At 33.6% G+C, this 23,209-nt stretch overlaps 1 protein-coding gene across 1 annotated transcript in view; it reads right to left on the minus strand.

The window, feature by feature from the left end:
* FSTL5 (follistatin like 5) overlaps positions 1-23,209 on the minus strand; it is a gene marked incomplete at its 5' end in the record, with an annotated part of 202,288 nt that overhangs the window by 146,013 nt on the left and 33,066 nt on the right. The window contains 2 exons of the mRNA XM_045088262.1: positions 8,656-8,790; positions 13,618-13,779. Coding sequence (XP_044944197.1) covers positions 8,656-8,790; positions 13,618-13,779 — 297 coding nt within the window. The remainder of the gene's footprint in view (positions 1-8,655; positions 8,791-13,617; positions 13,780-23,209) is intronic.

Here is a 23,209-nt window from a genome sequence, read left to right on the forward strand (position 1 = left end):
CTACATCCAGACTGAAAGTGAAGGGATAGAGAAGCATCTTGAATGCCTCAAAAGAAAGTGGGGTAGTAATTCTCATATCAGATAAATTAGATTTTAAGCTAAAGACTGTAGTCAGAGATAAAAAGGACACTAGATCATTCTCGAAGGGTCTATCCACCAAGAATATCTAAAAATTATGAATATTTATGCCCCCACTATGGGAGCAGGCAACTACAAAAAACAACTGTTAATCAAGATATTCATATCAATATGAATGCATTCATAGTAGGGGATCTTAACACTTCACTCTCAGTAAAAAACAGATCATGCAGGCAGAAAATCAAAAAAGAAACAAGTGCATTGAATGACACATTGGACCAGATGGACCTCATAGATATAAACAAAACACTCCACGTTAAAATAACAGAATACTTATCCTCTTTGAATGCACATGGATCTTTCTCCAGAAGAGAACACATTTTGGGTCACAAAAAAGGCTCAACCAATACCAAAAGACTGAGATTATTCCCTGCATATTTTCAGACCACGATGCTTTGAAACTGAAACTCAACCACAAGAAAAAGTTTGGAAGGAATTCAAACACCTGGAAGCTAAAGACCACCCTGCTTAAGAATGTTCGGTCAACCAGAAAATCAAAGAAGAACTTAAAGAATTCATGGAAACCAAAAATAATGAAGATACTTTAGCCCAAAACCTATGGGATACAGCAAAGGTGGTCCTAGGGGAAGATACGTAGCTATCCAAGCCTCCCTTAAAAAAAAAAAAAAAAAAATTGAAAAAGACAGAATATACCAGCTCTTGTTACACCTGAAAGAACTGGAGAATCAACTACAAATTAAGCCAACCCCATACACAAGAAAGGAAATAATCAAGATTAGAGCAGAGATCAATGAGATGGAAGCTAGGGATATAGTAGAGCACATCAATGAAACTAGAAGGTGTTTTTTTTGTTTGTTTGTTTGTTTGTTTGAAAGAATCAATAAGATCAATAAATCATTGGCCAAGATAATCCAAAAGAAAAGAGAGAGGACCTAAATTAATAATATTATGAATGAAAGGGGAGAGATCACATCTAATACCAAGGAAATAGAAACAATCATCAGAAATTATTATCAACAGTTATATGCCAATAAGTTAAGCAACCTAGATGAAATGGATGCATTCCTAGAAACCTAAAAACTTTCAAAACTAAATCAGGAAAACATTGACAACCTGAATACACCAATATCTAGTAATGATATTGAGGCTGTGACCAAAAACATCCCAGAAAACAAGAGCCTAGGACCTGACGGATTCCCTGGAGAATTCTACTGAACATTCAAAGAAGAAATAATACCTATTCTACTGAACCTGTTCAGAAGATAGCAACAGAAGGAAAACTTGAAGACTCTTTTTATGAAGCCAGCATTACCCTGATACCCAAACCCCACCAATAAGGAGAATTTCAGACCAATATCTTTAATGAGTATGGATGCCAAGATTCTCAACAAGATCCTAGCTAATAGGATCCAACAGTAGATTAAAAAAGTTTATCCACCATGACCAGGTAGGATTTATCCATGGGATTCAAGGATGGTCCAACATTTGCAAATCAATCAATGTGATAGAACAAATCAGTAAGAGAAGAGAAAAGAACCACATTGTCCTCTCAATTGATGCAGATAATGCTTTTGACAAGATATAGCATCCATTCCTGATTAAAATGATTCAAAGTATAGGGATAGAGGGCACATTCCTCAACTTCATAAAATCTATTCCTGAAAAACCCATAGCAAATATCATCCTCAATGGGGAAAAGCTGACAGCCTTTCCTTTGAGATAAGGAACATGAAAAGGATGTCCACTCTCACCATCGTTGTTCAACATAGTACTAGAAGTCCTAGCAATAGCAGTAAGATAAAAAAAAGGAATAAAAGGTATTCAAACTGGCAAAGAAGAAGTCAAACCCTCTCTCTTCACAGATGACATGATACTTTATATGGAAAGCTCAAAAAACTCTACCCCCAAACTACTAGAACTTGTATAGCAATTCAGTAATGTCGCAAGATATGAAATCAATGCACAGAAATCAGTTGTTTTCTTATACACTAACAATGAAAAAATAGAAAGGGAAATGAGAGAATTTATTCCATTTACTATAGCACCAAGAACCATAAGATAACTGGGAATAAACCTAACCAAAGAGGTAAAGAATCTGTACTTGAGGAATTACAGAACACTCATGAAAGAAATTGAAGAAGATACAAAAAGATGGAAAAGCATTCCATGAGCATGGATTAGAAGAATAAACATTGTCAAAATGTCTATACTGCCTAGAACAATCTATACCTTCAATGCCATCCTGATCTAAATTCCACCGGCATTTTTCAAAGAGCTGGAACAAACAATCCTAAAATTTGTGTGGAACAAGAAGGCACCCCAAATTGCTAAGGAAATGTTGAAAAAGAGAAACAAAACTGGGAGCATCATGTTGCCTGATTTCAAGCTTTTACAGCTTTTACAAAGCTGTGATCACCAAGATAGCATGATACTGGCACAAAAACAGACACATAGACCAGTGGAACAGAGTAGGATCCCAGATATGGACCTGCAACTCTATGGTCAAAAAATCTTTGATGAAGCAGGAAAAAATATCTAGTGGAAAAAACTCAGTCTCTTCAATAAATGGTGCTGGGGAAATTGGACAGCTATGTGTAGAAGAATGACACTTGACCATTCTCTTACACCATACACAAAGATAAACTCGGAATGGATAAAAGACTTCAACGTGAGGCAGGAATCTATCAAAATCCTAGAGAACATAGGCAGTAACCTCTTCAACATTGGCCATAGCAACTTCTTTCAAGCTATCTCTCCAATGGCAAAGGAAACAAAATGAAAATGAACTTTTGGGACTTCATCAAGATCAAAAGCTTCGGCACAGCAAAGGAAATAGTCAATAAAAGAAAGAGGCAGCTGACAGAATGGGAGAAGATATTCTCAAATGACACTACAGACAAAAGGCTGATATCCAAGATCTATAAAGAAGTCCTTAAACTCAACACACACAAAACAGGTAATCACATCAAAAATGGGCAGAAGACATGAAAAGACACTTCTCCAAAGAAGACATACAAATGGCTAACAGACACATGAAAAAATGTTCATCATCATTAGGCATCAGGGAGATTCAAATCAAAACCACATTAAGATACCACCTTATACCAGTTAGAATGGCCAAAATCAACAAGACAAGTGTTGGAGAGGATGTGGAGAAAGGGGAACCCTATTATACTGTTGGTGGGAATGCAAGTTGGTGCAGCCACTTTGGAAAACAGTATAGAGATTCATTAAAAAATTAAAAATAGAGCTTCCCTATGACCCTGCAATTGCAATACTGGGTATTTACCCCAAAGATACTGATGTAGTGAAAAGAAGGGTCATTTGTACCCCAGTGTTCATACAGCAATGGCCACAGTGGCCAAACTGTGGAAAGAACCAAGATGCTCTTCGACAGATGAATGGATAAAGAAGATATGGTCCATATATATAATGGAGCATTATGACTCCATCAGAAAGGATGAATACCCAACTTTTGCATCAACATGGATGGGACTGGAAGAGATTGTGCTATGTGAAATAAGTCAAGTAGAGAGAGTCAATTATCATGTGGTTTCACTTACTTGTGGAGCATAAGGTATTACATGGAGGACATTGGGAGATGAAGAGGAGAAGTGAGTTGGGGAAAATTGGAAGGGGAGACAAACCATGAAAGACTGTGGACTCTGAGAGAAAATCTGAAGGTTTGGGGGGGATGGGGGATGAACCTGATGGTGGGTATTATGGAGGTCACATATTGCATGGAATATTGGGTGTGGTGCTTCAACAATGAATTTTGGAACACTGAAAAAAATAATAAAATAAAATTTAAAAAAATGTAATAAGAATATAAACTGACTAGTGTAAAGAGAAGTAAAGTGTAGCTTTTGTTTTGTTTTCTTTTTTTTTTAAAGATTTTATTTATTTATCCAACATAGAAAGATCACAAGTAGACAGAGAGGCAGGCAGAGAGAGAGGAAGGGAAGCAAGCTCCCTGCTGAGCAGAGAGCCCAATGCGGGACTCAATCCCAGGACCCTGAGACCACGACCCGAGCTGAAGGCAGCGGCTTAACCCACTGAGCCACCTAGGTGCCCCTAGCTTTTGTTTTCATTCTGTGACAAAAGTGGACTCTGGTGACAAGATATTTAAAATATCTTAATAGCTATATTAAAGGAAAAATGTATTCTCTAATCACTTGAGTCAAATTGTTTTAATGTATAATGAAATAATGATTTTTATATTTGGATATTTAATTGCATAGATGTCTATATATACTCATCTCTCTCTCTTTCTCACTCCCTTTTATCTCTACATATATCTTAATATCTGTATCAATCTCTATTTGTCTCTATATATCATTCATTTTAGAAACTCTAATTTTAACAATTAATAGATTCTCGAGTTTTTAAAGAATAACTTTTGTTAATGTTTCTTGCAAGGAATAAATAATTACTTTCATAAAATAAGCATGAAGTGGAGGAAGAGCTACTTTATGTCTAGCACTATGGAGAGTGCTCTATAATATCTACACAGATACCCCTTAGTGAGTTAATATTCATACCATATCATGACAGATAAAGAAATTAGAGCTCATAGAGGTTATGTAATAGCTGCAAATCATAGAACTATTATGTGGTAGGACAATGACTCTAACTCATGTCTAATGGCAAAGTTCATGCTAGAAGAGGAAGGGAAGAGAAGGTGATAGCAATCTGCTTTTTTGGATGCATGTTGTATCCCATCACTACTGAAAGGGAAAAATGACCTGTGAATTTATTTTTCACGAAAGCAGAATGGTCAATAATTTTTTAATAAGTGCAAATAAGAAGATGAAAGTATCACTGGTGGCTCTGTGACTGTTTCCTTTGGCTTTTTTGAAAATATCTACCTATCCAAAATGCCTTTTGTATAGCCAATATTGGTCTTTGTCCATGGAATTACTAGAAGAGAACCCAGAGCATTCCTTAAGAAGTAGGTTATAAAAGCCAACACCTTTTTCTAAAGTGATCTCCATTTGATTTTGGTTTTGTTTTTGTTATACAGGATTCTGACAGTTTATTGAGTACTAGTAGACATCCCAAGAAAAGCTTGTCTGCTACCACACAGACATTCTTACATTTCAGTTTTTTCTTTTCTGTAACTACTAATATTCTGCTAAGTTTGCTCATTTAGTATTATTCAGATTTAAATTATGTGCTTATAATTCCAAAATGGGTGTGTTCATGTCAACAAAAACCAAGAGAGTGAAAAGTCAACCTATGGAATGCAAGAAACCATTTTCACTGAGCATGAGAAATGCAAATCAAAACTGCAATGAGATATTATCTCACATTTGTTGGGATGGTTATTATTATAACAAAAGATAAAAGTATGGGCAAGAATGTGGAGAAATTGGAACTTTTGCACCTTGTTGGTGGTAATGGAAAATGGTATAGTCATTATGAAAAGTATAGAGATACCTCAAGAAATAACAATGGAGCTATCATATGATCCAATAACCCAATTTCTGGGAATATAACCAAAAGGACAGAAATCATGATCAAAGAGCTATCTGTACTCATACATTCATTGCAAGAGCATTCACAATGGCCAACATATGGAAACAACTCAAATATCTATTGACAAATGAATGGATAAAGAAAACATTGTATATACATACAATGGAATATCATTTCACCTTAAAAAGAAGGAAATCCTAACATTTATGAGAACATAAATGGATCTGAAAGACATCATGCTAATTGAAGCAAGACAGCCACAGAAATACCAAGACTGTGAAACTATACTTATGTGAACTGTCTAAAAGAGTCAATATCATAAAACAAAATAGAATGGTGGTTGTGAGGTGATGTGGAGGAGGGAAAAATAAAGAGTTGTTCAGAGGGTATAAAGTCCAAGTTATACAAGATGAACAAGCTCTAGAGATCTGTTACACAACCCAGTGTCTATAGTTAACAAAAAAATGTCATGTACTTAAAAACTTAAGAGGATAGAATTTATGCTGTGCTCTTACCAAAATAAATGAGTTAATTCAGTTAAAAAATGAAATCTGTTAGTTTGCTCTCTCATTTTTTTAATATTTTATTTATTTGAGAGAGAAAGAGAGAGATAATGAGCAGGGGTGAGGGGAGAAGCAGGAAGGAGAAGGAGACTCCCACTGAGCTGTGAAACCTATGCAGGGCGTGATCCCAGAACCCTGGGATCATAATCTGAACTGAAAGCAGATACTTAACTGACTGAACCACCCAAGCACCCTTTAGTTTTCTCCCTTTCTCTTTGAAAATGTTACATAATTTAAATACATAAGGAACATCTACAAATAATTTGTATCCAGACGAACAAAATCCTCCAAATCTTTTACTTCTGTTTTCCTATAACATGACTTTGAAAGTTCTATAAATATAGATGTTGTAAGGCCTGAATTACTAAAATTGAAAAAATGTTATCTCTTATTTTAATACCATGCAATCTCAAAAATTATTAAAAATGGATAAAGAAGATGTAGTGTGTGTGTGTGTGTATGTGTGTGTAATATATATATATACACACACACATATATATGTATACAATGGAATACTATGCAACCATCAAAAGAAATGAAATCTTGCCATTTGCAACAATGTGGATGGAACTAGAGGGTATTATGCTGAGCAAAATAAGTCAAACAGAAAAATACAGTTATCATATGATCTCTCTGATATGAGGAATTTGAGAGGTAGGGCAGGGGGTTTGAGGGGAGGGAAGGAAAAAATGAAACAAGATGGGATCGGGAAGGACAAACAATAAGACACTTTTAATCTCACAAAACAAACTGAGGGTTGCTGGGGGGAGGGGGGTTGGGAGAGGGTGGTTGGCTTATGGACACTGGGGAGGGGATGTGCTATGGTGAGTGCTGTGAAGTGTGTAAGCCTGATGATTCACAGACCTGTAACCCTGGGGCAAATAATATATTATGTGCTAATGAAAATAATTTTTAAAATGTATTATTTTTACCTAAAAGCTTAAAGTAATAAGTAAAATAATATAAAAACATGATTTCAGAAGCTGTTTACAATTAAACAAACATTCATATGACTAAGTGTATGAATCAAATTATTTTAAATCTTCCTTAAAATTATCCTCAAATTTACATGCTGGTAAATTCTTAGTGATTAACCCACTAAAGGAATTCTGGCTAAGTATTTTATTCCTGTAACTAAGGAAATATATTAAAAAATTACTTGACCAACAGTAAAAGAAATTCAGAATAGAAAGTTGAAATTAAAATGTGTCACAAATGTCATCATAAAGGACAAAGAAAGCCAAAGTATCTAATTACTTGTCACCTAAAGTTATTTTTTAACAGAAAGTAAATTGCAAATAGATATTTAACAGAAATATATAAAAGGAGTAGAAAAATTATGGTAGACCTTACCCAGGTTATTAAATCCATCTTTCTTTTCTGTTTTTCTACCTTAAGAATTTTCTTTTTAAATATTTGTTTGTAATGATCATTGTCCTAGACAGACCAAATATAGACAAAAATATATTGGTAGTCAGGAGTTAGATAAGATCCTTCTTCCCTATGGGATCCACTAATATTTCATGTACTCACTGATTTAAAGAGAAATAAGATTCCAAGACAATGCTTTACCCTTTTTCAAAAACTTGGTTCAGAGAAATAAGCAAGCCAAACTAGAGTCCTCCAAATATCAGGACCCTTGCAACGAATTAGATTAATAAGACTTGTGAATATAACAAATCAGACTGAGAAGCAAAGAAAATAGTCATGCCAAATACATCCAGACCCACTCCTAAAACAATCAAACCATGGCATACGCAGACTGAGGAAAGTAAGTGTCTGCGGGATGTCCATTGAACGTTCATTTGATACATGCTATAAGAGAACTTTGAGGCCCAAGAAATTTAGCTGTAACTAAAAATCCATCTATATCATCCCTACCCTATCCATACCTCTTTCACTAGGTAACAATTCTTTTTTTAAGAATGATACATTTTTGTCTTATTAGATGGTATAACTGGAAAACATGTACAGCAATGGAAAAGGACTTCTAGCCCTAAATGTAGAAAACACCCCAGGGATTGATGTCTTATGGTGAGTGTCTTACAGTGGCAGTAACCATAGGGCTTACTGCAGAGAAGCCCTGCTCTAGGGCTCATGAACCACTGACTGCAAGGCAACTGAGAGAAAAAGAAAGATATGAATTTATTAAACCTATAGGATCCCTCTTTGCTGTATCTTGGAACCTTGAAATGCCCATGTCGTTTGGGAGAGGGATTTTGTGGCAAGTTAAATTCGTCTATGTGTGAATGGGAAGACAGGACCTGAAATACAGTGTACTACTTGCAAAGGAAATTAAATCATTCTAGTGTTGTATTAAAAATTTCACAAGCTTGTTTAATTCGTAAATCTGATTTTAATATTTTAAGATTCTTATATTTCTTATGCTTGAATTTTTTTTAATGCATTCTTCATTTTGCCAAATTTTCTGGTGCTTTTGCTTTTTGAAGAAAATAAAAAGCTTAATTGTAGAGTACAACGTGTGTGCGTAAGTGCACTGCAGGTGTATACATACGGGTCTTTCTAGCAGAATCTTCAACAAAAAGAGAAGAGATGTCTTCATCCACTCCTGCTTCATTCTTGGCAATACAAGTGTATGCTCCTGTATCTTCATAGCGTACATTGCTTATATGAACCTCACTGCCATTTGCTGAAAACAGAAGGCAAATGCAACTTGTAAATTACGATTTCAGTTTTGGTACAGTGCTTTCCGATTACACAGTCAAGCAGTTCTCTTAGCTTGTCGTAATTAAACTGTTTTCCTTCCTACTTCCATGCTTTGGAGGCATGCCAAATTATTCCAAAATCATTCAAGTGTTTCATAAACTGTGTTGTCATTCTATTGAGAGCCCAAAACTCTATGTCAAATGCACAAGCTTCATATTTTACCTTTATTTCCTATTTCCTGCATTTCATGTGTATGTCATATTGATGACTATAATTCCACTTATATATTTATTTTTAGTATTCAGAATCCACTTTACAAAATTTTAAAATAATAGCAATATGGTTCATACACAGAAGAATATGGATAAAAAGACTTTTCATAAAGATATTCAGTGAGCTACATCATGAAATATAGTACAATTGCCACTTATTAGGTACATTATTGAGACCGTATTATACATCTGGAATTATAAGGTAAGGAAGGTATTAAGTAAGGAGAACAGAAAGGTAGGGCGCCTGGGTAGCTCAGTGGGTTAAAGCCTCTGCCTTCTGCTTAGGTCGTGATCCCAGGGTCCTGGGATGGAGCCCCTCATCGGGCTCTCTGCTCAGCACGGAACCTGCTTCCCTTTCTCTCGCTCTGCCTGCCTTTCTGCCTACTTGTGATCTCTGTCTGTCAAATAAATAAATAAATAAAATCTTAAAAAAAGAGAGAGAGAAAGGTAATAACATGTGATTTGTCTGCAAGATTTCAGTCTTTTGCCAGAAATATCCATAAACAATATTATAATGATATTTGGTATACTGATATACAGTCATAAATTGATACAATCAGTATACAACCAAAGGATTAAGAGAATAATTAGCTCAATTTTTCAATCTTGGTAAGGTAACTTTTTTTTTTTTTTTTTACTTTCTAGTTCTTCATTCAAGACACACACGTTATTTAAAAAATACATATTCTTAAGGGCAACATAGTAATTCATTTAGATGGATCTACTTTAGTAGTTTTACCTTTAAAATAGTAAGTCCCCTCATTAAGACAATGTTATTATGAAGAATGCTATTATGAATATAACTCTTAATAAAATAACTTCTTAAGCTAAAATCTGATTTCCTAATGTAGAAATCAGAGCATAATTAACCACCAACTGTGTTGGAAATATGTTGGAAATATACAAGGTACCTTAACATATTTTATATCTTAATTGTTCTAAATAATTCATAATTTTCAGAACAGAATCAGAAACTCATAGATTGATCTTATGGAAATCACTCAATTCAAAACATAAGGGCTAGACACCTATCAGACCCTAAAATTCAGTGTTCGTTGTGCTCATTTGTTTAGGTTTCTTTCTCTCTCTCTCTCTCTTTCACTTTATTTTCATTCATTCTTTGTTTCTGTGTGTGTTTGTTTCATATTATCCAATCACAAGAACACCACGCATCATGTGTGACAGAGTAATATGACTATTTAAGACAGATAAGTGATGAAATAATCCATAAACCTGTTTGGGAAAAGGACATAGAAAACCAATGGGAAAAAGAGCTAGGGAATGCCAGTGGCTCTCAAGGGATTTGAATGGGATATGGAGAGGCAGTTAGTGTTTGGGGGAGGAATAATGATTCAGATAACTTGAACCTTTTTCCTCACATTACAGATGGTATTGCTCACCTCCATTCCCTGATCCACTGGTGAGAATCACTACTCCAAAACAGAAGGTTGACCATTTGGTTTAGGGTTGTGGGTGCTTTTTCTGTTTTGTTTTGCCATTAAAGGCTGGGTAGATATGCTTTGTAGGCAATAAAGTTTCTTTAACGCTACTCACCTCTGTCATAGCAGCATGAAAGCAGCTATGAACAATATTTTAAAACATGAGTGTGGCTGTGTTCTAAAGACAAAAACAAAAACAAAGCCCCCCAAGTGGCTTTATTTACAAAATGGGCCGTTTCCCAGATTTGGCCTGTGGGCCAAATATACATTATTTTTAAGCCTGTGTCAGCTTCTTGTTTTGCATGATATATAGCTTTCTCCAAAGAAAACACTTTCTCTTAAGAACTGCACACTTAGCAACCTAAATTCTCTAGATTTTTTTAAAATATCAAAATCAATTTATTCCTTTTTCAAATGTTCTTTTCTCAATATTGTTGTATGTCCCCCTAACCTACATGCTCCAACTGTCTTCCTCCTTCACTACATAATCTGCGATTGCTAGATGTTTTCAACTCTATTGCTAGAACTAGCAATTTCCTCATCCATTTATCATTCTGACACATATACCTTACCAACTGCCAAAACTAGAAAAAGTGGACGTATCTCTGCACTTAGTGTCTCTGCATCTAGTTTTCTGAGTACATTAAGAGACAACTGCATAAGCAAATTTACAAATTCACAGTTTTCAGTTTGCAGGATGTTCCATGCTTGGTATTCACTTCACTTGACCTTGACAGGTATATGCCTTTCATTTCCTGCTCTGTTTTTATTTCAAATCTTTACTCTGTTTGATGTTTCCCATCCTAATACTACCTTCTCACCCGAAGCAAGTGACCTTGTTTTTAAATCATGAAGTGCATACATGTAATTAACAAGTAAACCCAAATCATTTTTCAGTATATATCCTTATTAAATCATCACATTTTATACCTTAAACTTACACAATGCTATCAATTATATTCCAGTCAAAGCTGAGAAAACAAGTAAAGCCAACTTCCTATTTCCATCTACAGCTTCACATGTATTTATTTCTCAAAAGAAGCTCTCTGTTTCTTTCCAAAGAAAATGTCCTTTCTTTTCTTTATGATTTCTACAGTTATTTAGTCATCGTTCCCCACCTCCATTATCTGCACATATTTTTTCTCTCTTAGTATTTCTTCACTCGATGTTCTAAGAAAAAAAAATATCATTTGTCCTAATCCTTTCCATCAAGAGCAACTACCTTTTCTTTTGTCCTCCTTTCAAAATCTGAAGAGATTTTTATACTTTCTTACTTCCTCTCTTCTAAACCAAGGAAAATTGATGACTATGAATAAAGTTTTTCCTAAATGTCAAAAGGTCAAACTAATCACCTGACCCATGAATACATTTCAGTGGCTTTCCTCGACCTTTCTGTGCATTTAATATTGTTGAACTCTTTCCCATACTTCGCTTTCTTTTATGTAGGATCACCTTTTTCTCTTGCATTTTGTTGATTTTTAGTCTCCTTGTGTTATTTATCATGATTTGCCTTCTAATTAAACATTTCTGCTTTTCTAGGATTTTACTTCCTCTCATTAACATATCATCCCATCCACTGATGTATTCAGTCCATGCCTAGACTTAGACCTTACATGTAATCGTTAACTAAGCATTTGTTGAATAAATGGATAATTAAACTATAGGATTTGGTAACATGTAATCATACAGAAAGCCACAGGGATTTCACATGCCTATGCACCCAGATTTATCTCTTAGGTTGTGCTCTCCACTCTTCATTTTTCATTCTCTCAAAACTTCAGTGATTTTCTCATTAAAAAAAAATGATAATAGCTACCTTACAAGGGCCCCCACCCTTTCACTATTGAATCTGGAGTGTAATCAGCCCTTCATATGTGCTATTATGTGTATTCCTAGAAACAAAGATATAATATGCTCATCTAATACTGTTTACTGCTATTAAATGGGCAAGAGATGACAAAGGCAGAAACTAATTAGGACTTTCTTCACTTTAATTACTGTTTATCAGATCAATCCTTTTCTAAGATTATAGACATTAAAAATGTAATCAGTAGATGTAAACATGTAAATTCCTTGAATTTACTTCTACTAATATAGAGATTTGTAGAATCTAGGTTTTAAAGGTCACAATTACTTTCATATGTCATTTCTGACTTACAAAAATAAAATAGTTAATATTTCAAAAAGATTTATTTAAAAACATTTATCAAAACGTTCACTGTTAAAGTGTAATAAGAAGTAAAGTCTATGCTTATACAAATAATGCAAAAACGAAAATATATTCACTTGTAGTATGAATCAAAGGAATTTAAAGCATGCAGTAAAGAATATAGTGTCATACAACAGACACTCCAATAAAAAGACTCGTCATGTTCTACTCTTGATGGTAGAACTAAGATTTATGCATTTTTAAACTTACTGGTATACTCAACATATATGCAACTGCTTTTGCATTATTTAGGTATTTGGAATTACAAAGTTTTTTTTGTTTGTTTTCTACTTACCACATATTCATTATTATTATAATCTGTATAATAATTCTGTCTCATCTTAGACTATTCAAACTTTGAATATTTATATGTTAAAATTCAATAATAACATTAAATACCTTTCAAACAATGTAAGTGTGAAACATATTTAGTATCACTTTTTTCTTTCTTCATTTGCAACTTATGCTACAAAATATTCACTAAGGCATTCTATACTATTGACACTCTCTAAGATTCATTTTTAAAGTATGATTTAAATATTTAAATGATCCCTTCAAAATGCATTCTATGAAGAAATCCATTTATTCTGTTCAGCGTTTCTGCTATAATTCATAGAACAATTACTTAAAAGATGCATAATATTTTACTTATTGCTGAAATAATAGCATAACTAATTATTATGTCATTATTATTTAAAACAAAAAATACTAATGGACTCTATTTCAAATAAAATGTCTTAAGAACAACTATATAGATTTTTTCATATACATGACATTTGGTTGCCATCAACTAGCTTTTTTTTTTTTCAAGTCATGTAAACTCTGTTATAAATTTCAGTATAAAATTTCTGAACAGTCATTTAAGAGGAAAAAGTGCAAATAAAAAGCACCTTGAAGTGTGAGTTGTTTGGACAGCTTTGGTGTTATATCAATTCCATTCTTGAGCCAGCCAAGCTGAGGGTTTGGTATTCCCTCTGCGTGGCACCTGAGACTTGCAGTTACCCCAGGTTCTCGAGCCTGACTCTCTGGATACACCCGGATTACTGGAGGGACTAAAAAAGAAATGGGAGAAAAAAAAATGAATCAGTAAGCCATATTCTTTGATTTTCTAAAAATTGCAGTATGAGAAATTGTTAATTATGTATTTTAATGATATGTATTTCCATAATCTTAGTTTCCAAATATCATCATCTGCAAAAATGTACCACTTACCTTTAACTGTACCAGTAACCTTTAGTACATACAGGTTACTCTGAGACTGTGCCAGGAAAAATACAAGCTGAGTTGGTAATAAGAGAAGTTTTCAAAATATGATAGAAACATTAAAAAAAATACAGAAGCCAACCTAAAGGGACTTTTATTTGTCAAATATGAGAAAATTTGAGCATTAAAATAAGGAACAATTATAAAAAACATAAGAAATTTAAAAAGACTTAAAGAATTCAATTGTAGGGGCACCTGGGTGGCTCAGTGGGTTAAGCCTCTGCCTTCAGCTCAGGTCATGATCTCAGGGTCCTGTGATCGAGCCCTGCATTGGGCTCTCTGCTCATCAGGGAACTTGCTTCCCCCTCTCTCTCTGCCTGCCTCTCTGCCTACTTGTGATCTCTCTCTCTGTCAAATAAATAAATAAAATCTTTAAAAAAAAAAGAATTCAATTGTGTAAATAAATAAATAAATATAAAAATGAGGAACAATGAAAATCTTTTCCTTACCATAGCATATATAAAAGATCAGGATAACAATTTCATTTAGAGAAGCATCCAAAAAATAAAATATTTAGAAATAAATTTCAGCAAGGAGGTGCAAGACTTTCACACTGAACACGGCAAAATGAGTTGAAGTATATTTAAAAAAAATAATGAAAAGTCATGAGTTTATGAATTGAAATAATTAATTAGTAGGAATACTCTATAAAATTGATCTATAAATACAATGTAATCCTTACAGAAATTCCAACTGCATTTTTTTCTTTTTGCAGAAATGGAAGCGCTAATCCTCAGATTTCTATAGAATCACAAGGGACCCCTGAAATAACGAAAAACAACCTTGAAAAATAGTAACACTGGAGGTCTCATACCTCTCAATTTCCAAATATACTATAAAGTATGTGTATAGTATATATATAGGAATCAAAACAATATGATACTGGCGTAAGGAAAAAACTCTCAAGTCTATGAAATAGAATTGAGTTGGGAATGCAGGAAAAAAACTATTAATCTATAATTAATTGATTTTACAATAAATGCCAAGAAATAGTCTTTTCAAGAATTGATGCTGAAACAACATCCGTATAGAAAAGAATGAACATGAACTCCTACCTCACAACTTATATAAAAATTAACTCAAAATTAGTAAAAAACCTAAATGTAGGAGCTAAAATAATAAAACACTTAGAAGAAAACTTAAAGGTAAATCTTCCTGAATTTGTGTTTTACTATGTTTTCTTAGATATTATTACTCCAAAACCCAAGCAACAAAAGAAAGATCAATAAATTGAACCTCATTAAAATTAAAATTGGGGGGTGCATCAAAGGACACACACTATCATGAAAGTATATGTACAACTCACAGATTAAAACAATATTTGCAGATTGTATCTGATAACATAGTAGTATCCAGAATATATACTAAGCTGTTATAACCCAGAAACAAAGGGCAAATCACTCCCTCTCCATAGCAAAGGGAACTGTCAACATAATGGAAAGGGAACCTACAGAATGGGAGAAACTATTTGTAAACCAGATTGTCTGACAGTGGTCAATATCTAAAATATACAACTCATGCACTTTAACAGAAAAAGCAATTTAAAAATGCCCAAAGTACATAAATATGCATTTTCCAAAGAAACTGCAACCTCAAAAAGGTCTAATACAGGGACCACCTGGCTAAGCTGTTCTCAAATTCCTTAGTTGTCTTATTTCTCTACTTATCACCTCATATCTCTATTTTCCTGTTATTATCTCATAAGATTAAAAAAAATGTTTGTTGGTTTAAGCCACTAAGTTTTAGGATAATTTATTGTTTGCTAATATGTATAGTAAGTTTCTTGGTTGAAGAGGTTTTGCCTTATTTAATCTTTATATCCCCTTACATAGTTGAGTGACAAAAGCACTATAGAGCAAGAAGTGTTCCACAGAATGCGTATTACAGACACATTACACATATATTTTATTCACACTCACACTTTAGCATTTGTTATTTAGAATGACCATGAGAACATATGTACTCTGCATTTTCCTTAGTAAGAATATGACTTGGTAAATGTGGAGAAACATCCTGGTTCTCAGTGCAAGAATTTTCTGCTGAAGCTCTCTTAGCAAAAGACAACAGACAGGAATGTTCATCAGGACCATCCTGCTCTTTGGTTAATTAATATACTTTGAACTGCCTGGTTTCTTTTATTTTTCACCCAATGGAATGCCTGTCAAAGATGCAAAATCAAAAATCAGACTGAGACTCTCTTTAGGCTCTCAACTTGAGACCCAAGTTAATTTCAGCACTGTTTTTTCTAGCCATTGTATACACAAGTTAGATTGACTAATGAATAAACGTCAGCCTTCTAGGTCTACTGAAGTTATAAAAGCAATTCAATCCAAGAGACAAGTTGAAGCCACCACTGGACTACAGATACGCAGATCATCCTACTGGCACTTTCATTCTGGCTATACACTAGAGGTCCTAAACTGGACTCATATCAGCTCTTACATGGAGACAAAGGGAAGGAAGTGGTACTTGGAAATGCCCAGTAATCCTTTCAAATTGAAGCTGGGTCTTTGTTTTGTGAATTGCCTTTAATAGTTTCTGAAACAGAAATGTAATAAACTTCCAAATTTCCAAGCACTAGATTTTTGCTGTATTCTTTCACCCTCTCCTAAATATAAGTCAGAACAAATGCAGTATGCACAAACATCCAGAACAATAAGAGGAGTAAAACCAGGCTCTTTAATTTTTTTTTAACCTTGATGACTACTTAAAAGGTGTATTTTGAAATATATTTTCAAAAATAGTCCTCATAAAATTTTGGCACATACTTTCTTAGTAACATAGAGCACAAATTTAGGCTTTTAATTTACATCTAAAAGGACAGAGTATTTTTTTGTATCATTTTATTATATTGGAGGCTCAAGTTAATAACTTTTTAAAGAGATAGAATAATATATTTCCAGCCAAGCCACATTACCATAAGATCTGGAGTAAAGAGAATTTTTTCAAATACTCAGACCTAATCTCTAATCTCTTAACAACTCAGGAGTTAGGAGATGAGCTTTTTAAAAAGACTTACATAGAGTGCCAAAATGGAAAACTACTCTCTCAATAAACATTTAATAGAAGAAAATGTATCTTGCCATAAAACTTATAGCTAAAGCAAGGGCCAAGGTTTCTTACAACATTCTTTGGAATAGCAAAACATTGAGATGACCTAAGTATACTGAAATTAGTTTGAAACGAAGCACATCAATCAACTCAATGATAACAATAGATTCTACATCATTTATATTTAAAAATGTAGATATTATATAGGTCACGTATACTGTCACTAATAGTTCCCTAAGGACAACTTTTCCAATAAGATATTCATTTTCCTCTTGTGTTCCTAGTTGTTTTCTACTTTATTGAAACATTTGCATGTGAACTGAAAGGAAAACAATGAATAATAATTTTTGCCACATTGAACTTTTATACCCAAATAGACACTATCATATTTAAAAAAATAATAATAATACTCATATAATATGCTTCGTATATTGGTATCAAGTGATGGTCTGAAAAATATCTCTTAACTTACACAAAATTGAAGGATAAGTGATTGGCATAACAACTATTTAACCTCCGTGACAAGCTACACATTTTAAAATAGGTTATTTTTCCCGGGATACATATTATGAAATATAAATGAGGATTGATGGCAGCCTGAATTAAAAAGTCAATAATCCTCCAGAGAACATTTCAAGCCATTTGTTACAGTCATTTTTAGTTAGGAGGTGCACTCTATGAACTTGTCTTTCCTTGCTGTTGCTATTGCATGAATAAAGAAACTGATGAAAAGGATCAAAGCGTTTTCACATTGGATTTAGAATCCAATCTGCATGTGCTACCATGAAAATATTTAAATAAGGCTCCCAATATCTCAAGGAAAAAGGTAATATTTAAACGTAAGTGTCTATGTACTTAAAATTTCCTAAGATATCCAATGTCTCACAAATTTACTCTTGAAGCAGTTTTTTTGATATAATATTATCTAATAAAGTCAAATGATATCTATGTAAGTAGTGATTATTGCATATTGTTCAATAGCATCCCATAAAATATAACCAAATAAGTTTTTGTCACTTAAAATGGAACAGATATGAAAGGATTTAAATATGTGAATTTTATTTATGAATAAAATTTAAGAAACATATAAAATGTGATCTATTTATTCTGAATTTTAGGATAATATAGAAATATTTATTGAGCAACTTCTGTGTGTAGCATATTGTGGTAAATGACTTTCTCTCTCCATCTCTTACATGCTCTGTTTTATACACTAACATGTTGATTGGGTATTGAGCTCAGGTTTTGAAATTAGCCAAAATAAACACTGGAAAAATAGATTCTTTTTTTTTTTTAAAGATTTTTTTTTTATTTATTCATTTGACAGAGAGAGATCACAAGTAAGCAGAGAGGCAGGCAGAGAGAGAGGAAGGAAAGCAGGCTCCCTGTTGAGCAGAGAGCCTGATGCGGGACTTGATCCCAGGACCCTGAGATCATGACCTGAGCCAAAGGCAGCGGCTTAATCCACTGAGCCACCCAGGTGCCCCTGGAAAAATAGATTCTTACCCTAAATTGTATTATATGGTACCAACCATAAAATAAACGTTCCCATTCACATAACTACTGGAATTTGTTGATTTGAAATCCAAATATAAAATCTGAATTACGTGTTTTAGCCATTATATATAAGGTATATTTGAGTCCTTGAAAATTATATTTTAAAATGTGAAGGTCAAGTAATTATCAGTGCATTTATAGAAATTTGGAGAGGTATTAATAATTCATCTCAAACGGTTACAACTTTTCAAGGAAACTGAACTGTTTCTTTCCATAAGCCAGGTAAGATAAATATCATCATATGACTGTATTAAACTGATAAAATAAATCTGCATTTAATTTACCTAATAGTTCTTAGAGCATAAAGTATAAATAATAAGATACTGTGTACAGAGGACTAGTTGCTCTAAAAATACATACTTAAGGCTAATACTTTTTAACTAGTTATAGAAATTAAAATGAAATGGGGTTCTGCAGACACTTCTCCAAAGAAGACATACAAATGGCTAACAGACACATGAAAAAATGTTCATCATTAGTCATCAGGGAGATTCAAATCAAAACCACACTGAGATATCACCTTACACCGGTTAGAATGGCCAAAATCAACAATACAGTAAACAGCAAGTGTTGGAGAGGATGTGGAGAAAGTGGAACCCTATTATACTGTTGGTTTGAACGTAAGTTGGTGCAGCCACTTTGGAAAACTGTGGAGATTCCTTAAGAAATTAAAAATAGAGCTTCCCTATGACCCTTCAATTGCACTACTGGATATTTGCCCTAAAGATACTGATGTAGTGAAAATAAGGGCCATCTGTACCCCAATGTCCATAGCAGCAATGGCCACAGTGGCCAAATTGTGGAAAGAACCAAGATACTCTTCAACAGACGAATGGATAAGGAAGATGTGGTCCATATACACTATGGAGTATTATGCCTCCATCAGAAAGGATTAATACCCAACTTTTGTATCAACATGGACAGGACTGGAGTTGATTATGCTGAGTGAAATAAGTCAAGCAGAGAAAGCCAGGTATCATATGGTTTCACTTATTTGTGGAGCTTAAGGAATAACACAGAGGACACTGGGAGATGGAAAGAAGTGAGTTGGGAGAAATTGGAGGGGTACACAAACCATGAGAAACTGTGGACCTGAGAAACAAATTGAGGGTTTTGGAAGGGAGGAGGATGTGGGGCTGGGTGAGCCTGGTGGTGGGTATTATGGAAGACCTGTATTGCATGGACCCCGGGTGTGGTGCATAAGCAATGAATTCTGGAACACTGAAAAGAAATAAAATAAAATAAAATTAAATTAAATTAAATTAAATTAAATTAAAAAAATGGGGTTCTGATAGTAAATATTAAGTTTAGAATCAAAAAGCAATTCAGCTAAAGAAAATACAATATAACTAGTGTATTTTTCTAGGTCTTTCTTCCTGGAAACTTTGGGGTCTTTATGGAATCAGTTGTGAAGATTTATCAGCTCAAAACCATAAAGTATTGAATAATATTAATACATATAAAACTTGGTACTAAAGTTGGTGGATATATTTCTTAAAGGTCTATAATAACTTCATTGTATTAAAAATAAGTGTTTTCTCAATAGTAGGAATTACTTAATACAACCTAATCATCTTTCTAATCTAGTATTAGAAATGATTTTATGAAAAAATAGCTATCTATAATACTAAGCCCTGATTTTTCATTCTTTCACGTTCATTCTGTGATCTTTCTTTAGAAATTGCTGCACTGTTCCAGAATGTATAAAAACAGCATAACCTGTGTACTTTGGAAACCTGATTTTTGAATCAGGAAGCAGAGATCACTGACCCAATACAGTGACTGTAATCTAACTGAAAACAAAAATGAATTTAAGATGAATTGTCAGGTCACTGGTATGTAAACAACTGAACATTTGGGTATTTTTTTTTTCTCAACACTATTATCTTGTATTCTTTTGAAGGATTCTATCACTGCTCTTCCACAAATTATTCACACAGCTGCAACTGTTAGAGGAGGTTCTAAGAAAGCTTGAGGGTAAGAATATAAATGCCTCTGAAGTAGTGCTGACTCACAGCGGCATCTGGATTGTTCTGTTTGTATTATGACTTCCTTTGTCATTAAAGCAACTTTCCTATGAAAAATTACAGACAGAGTTTAATAAATATTTTAAACACTACTGAGCTTGTCCAATGCCTTTTGTCTCTGACATTATTAAAGCCATCAATTTCTCTTTAACTTTGTCCCAAAGCAGTCTTTTTATATTCATGACTTTCACACTGCCTCTTGTCAATATTACAAAACTCTCTGATCACATTATAGCAGCCTTCATAAAAATGTAGAAGAAGCAACGAATGTTGGAGGCAAAATATAAATTAACAAAAATATACTTATGCTCATAAACTTTTGTGATTTTTCTACTGGGTCTTCCTATCTATCCTATAATATTTTAACAGATCGCAACTTTTTAAGCTATTTTGAAAGGGAGAGCAGTCTATCCTAGTTTAATGAACTTAGATCTAATCTACCAATCCTTAAAGTTAGTGGCCCTTTTAATCCTTAATTTTTAAAAAATGTCAAAGGCCATCATTTATAGAAATGCTCTCTGAAATAAAATCTAGCCAAAGCATTCAAGGTAATAATACAGAATGTTGTTTTTCTAAATCTATGAAAAAAGAACTAATGAAATAAATAATTTAATGTCTGGCACATGATGGTTACTGTTTTTTTTTCCTTAGATGTTACATTTAATATATATTTAATTTAAAGAAATTTTCAGAAGATAACAAATTAATTATTTGAGGCAGGGAATGTTCAGTAAATACATTATAGTAACCTCTCCACATACACACCTGAAAATCTGAATGTATTTTTAGCACTCTATGCTCTAAGGGATAAAATATCTAATTTCTTTAGTTCTCAGATTCCCCATTTATAAAGTTTGAAACTCTTCCTAGAATTAAATTGGTTAAAAGAAACAATGAATGGCAAGTGGAAATATTAGGTGTTGTAGCTCACACACTTTAATTTCCAGAAATCATATTTTTGCTATTACATGAAGAATGACTGAGACCTAATAGGAGAAATGACAAATGTATGTACTTTCACTAGTCAATACCAATTGATTAGTAGAAATGGACTTTTTTAGAGATCCAAGTTGGAAGTGGCCTAAACCCATATATGGATTCAATGGGATAGACTAGCTGTAATTGGTAAGCCATAGCTGCCAGGACTAGAGAAAGGGAAATGGAAGCAAGACACATTTTACAAACTTGCTTTAAGATGTAAATATAGGGGCATTTGGGTGGCTCAGTGGGTTAAGCCTCTGTCTTCAGCTCAGGTCCTGATCTCAGGGTCCTGGGATTGAGCCCCACTTCGGGCTCTCTGCTCAGCAGGAATCTGCTTTCCTCTCTCTCTCTCTCTGTCTCTGCCTACTTGTCTCTCTCTCTCTCAAATGAATAAATAAAATCGTTTAAAAATGGATGTAAATATAAGCCCTATCTAAATATAATGTATAACTAGATTTATTCAAAGCTGCCAATAAAAGAATTCTAGACAGGTCAAGTCAATCTTTTAAACTCTTCAATCACATTTGTAGCTCATTGGACATTTAATACACACATACCCTTTAAAAAGGCAGTTTTTGTGACTGGAGAGTAAGGAAAACAATTGCATTAGTTAAAACTTAAAAAGATACAGAAAAATATGTCTTTGTGATATTAAAATCTGTAGCAAAAAGCATAACTTTCCTTAAAGCTTTAGTCTAGCTAGACTTCTATTTTTCCACCATTTGTATAAGAAATAGAAGAACTTTCAAAACATGTAAGACCATAGAATATAAAACACTTTGTATCAGGCAGGATTACTATACTCAAGAGGTAGATCTTAGGTCACAACTTGGAACGGAATGATTTGGGGAGACTTACTCCAACTCTTGCAGTGCCTGTTCCTTCATTTGAAAAATAAATGTTATAATGAAATACTGTGATGGCATTTTAAAATAGAAAATGCCTTGCAGATAGAAATGGAGAGAAATGAATTTATGATAATATTGTTTAGGCAAATGGTGAAAATCTCTTCAATAGAGTAGATGATGATAATTACAAATATTCAGTATTTTTTCTCACAGTTTTTTTTTATTGCAACTACTTTATGTAAAAGGCAAAAAAAAAATCTGTAAGTTTAAAAGGTTAAATTCATCTATAGTTATAACAGTGCTAACACACTGGGGATTATAAATATAATTTCCTAATTTCAGAATGAGCTTTTTGATAGGAATTATAAATGCAATCTACCATAATTAGAGATAGTCATGTAATTCTAAACCACAATATTAATTTACTAAAATTGTACAGATAGTTCATCTGAAAAAGGCAGTCTTGAATAAAACAGCAGCAAGCTTTATTTTGTTGTTTGTTTGTTAGTTTTTATTTAAATTCAAGTTAGTTAACATATAGTGTATTACTAATTTGGGGGTAGAATTTAGTGATTCATCCCGTTGGATATGACACCCAGTGCTCATCCCAACAATTCCCAATAAGCTCCTCCTCTCCTTAACGCCATCACCCAATTACCCCCATCCCGCCACCCACCTCCCTTCCACAGCTCTCAGTTTGTTTCCTAGAGTTAAGAGTCTCTTATGGCTTGTCTCCCTCTCTGTTTTTATCCTAT

Source organism: Mustela putorius, unplaced genomic scaffold (assembly GCF_011764305.1).
Source record: "Mustela putorius furo isolate JIRA1106 unplaced genomic scaffold, ASM1176430v1.1 tig00000056_pilon_pilon_pilon, whole genome shotgun sequence".
In the NCBI taxonomy this organism is placed as follows: Eukaryota; Metazoa; Chordata; class Mammalia; order Carnivora; family Mustelidae; genus Mustela; species Mustela putorius.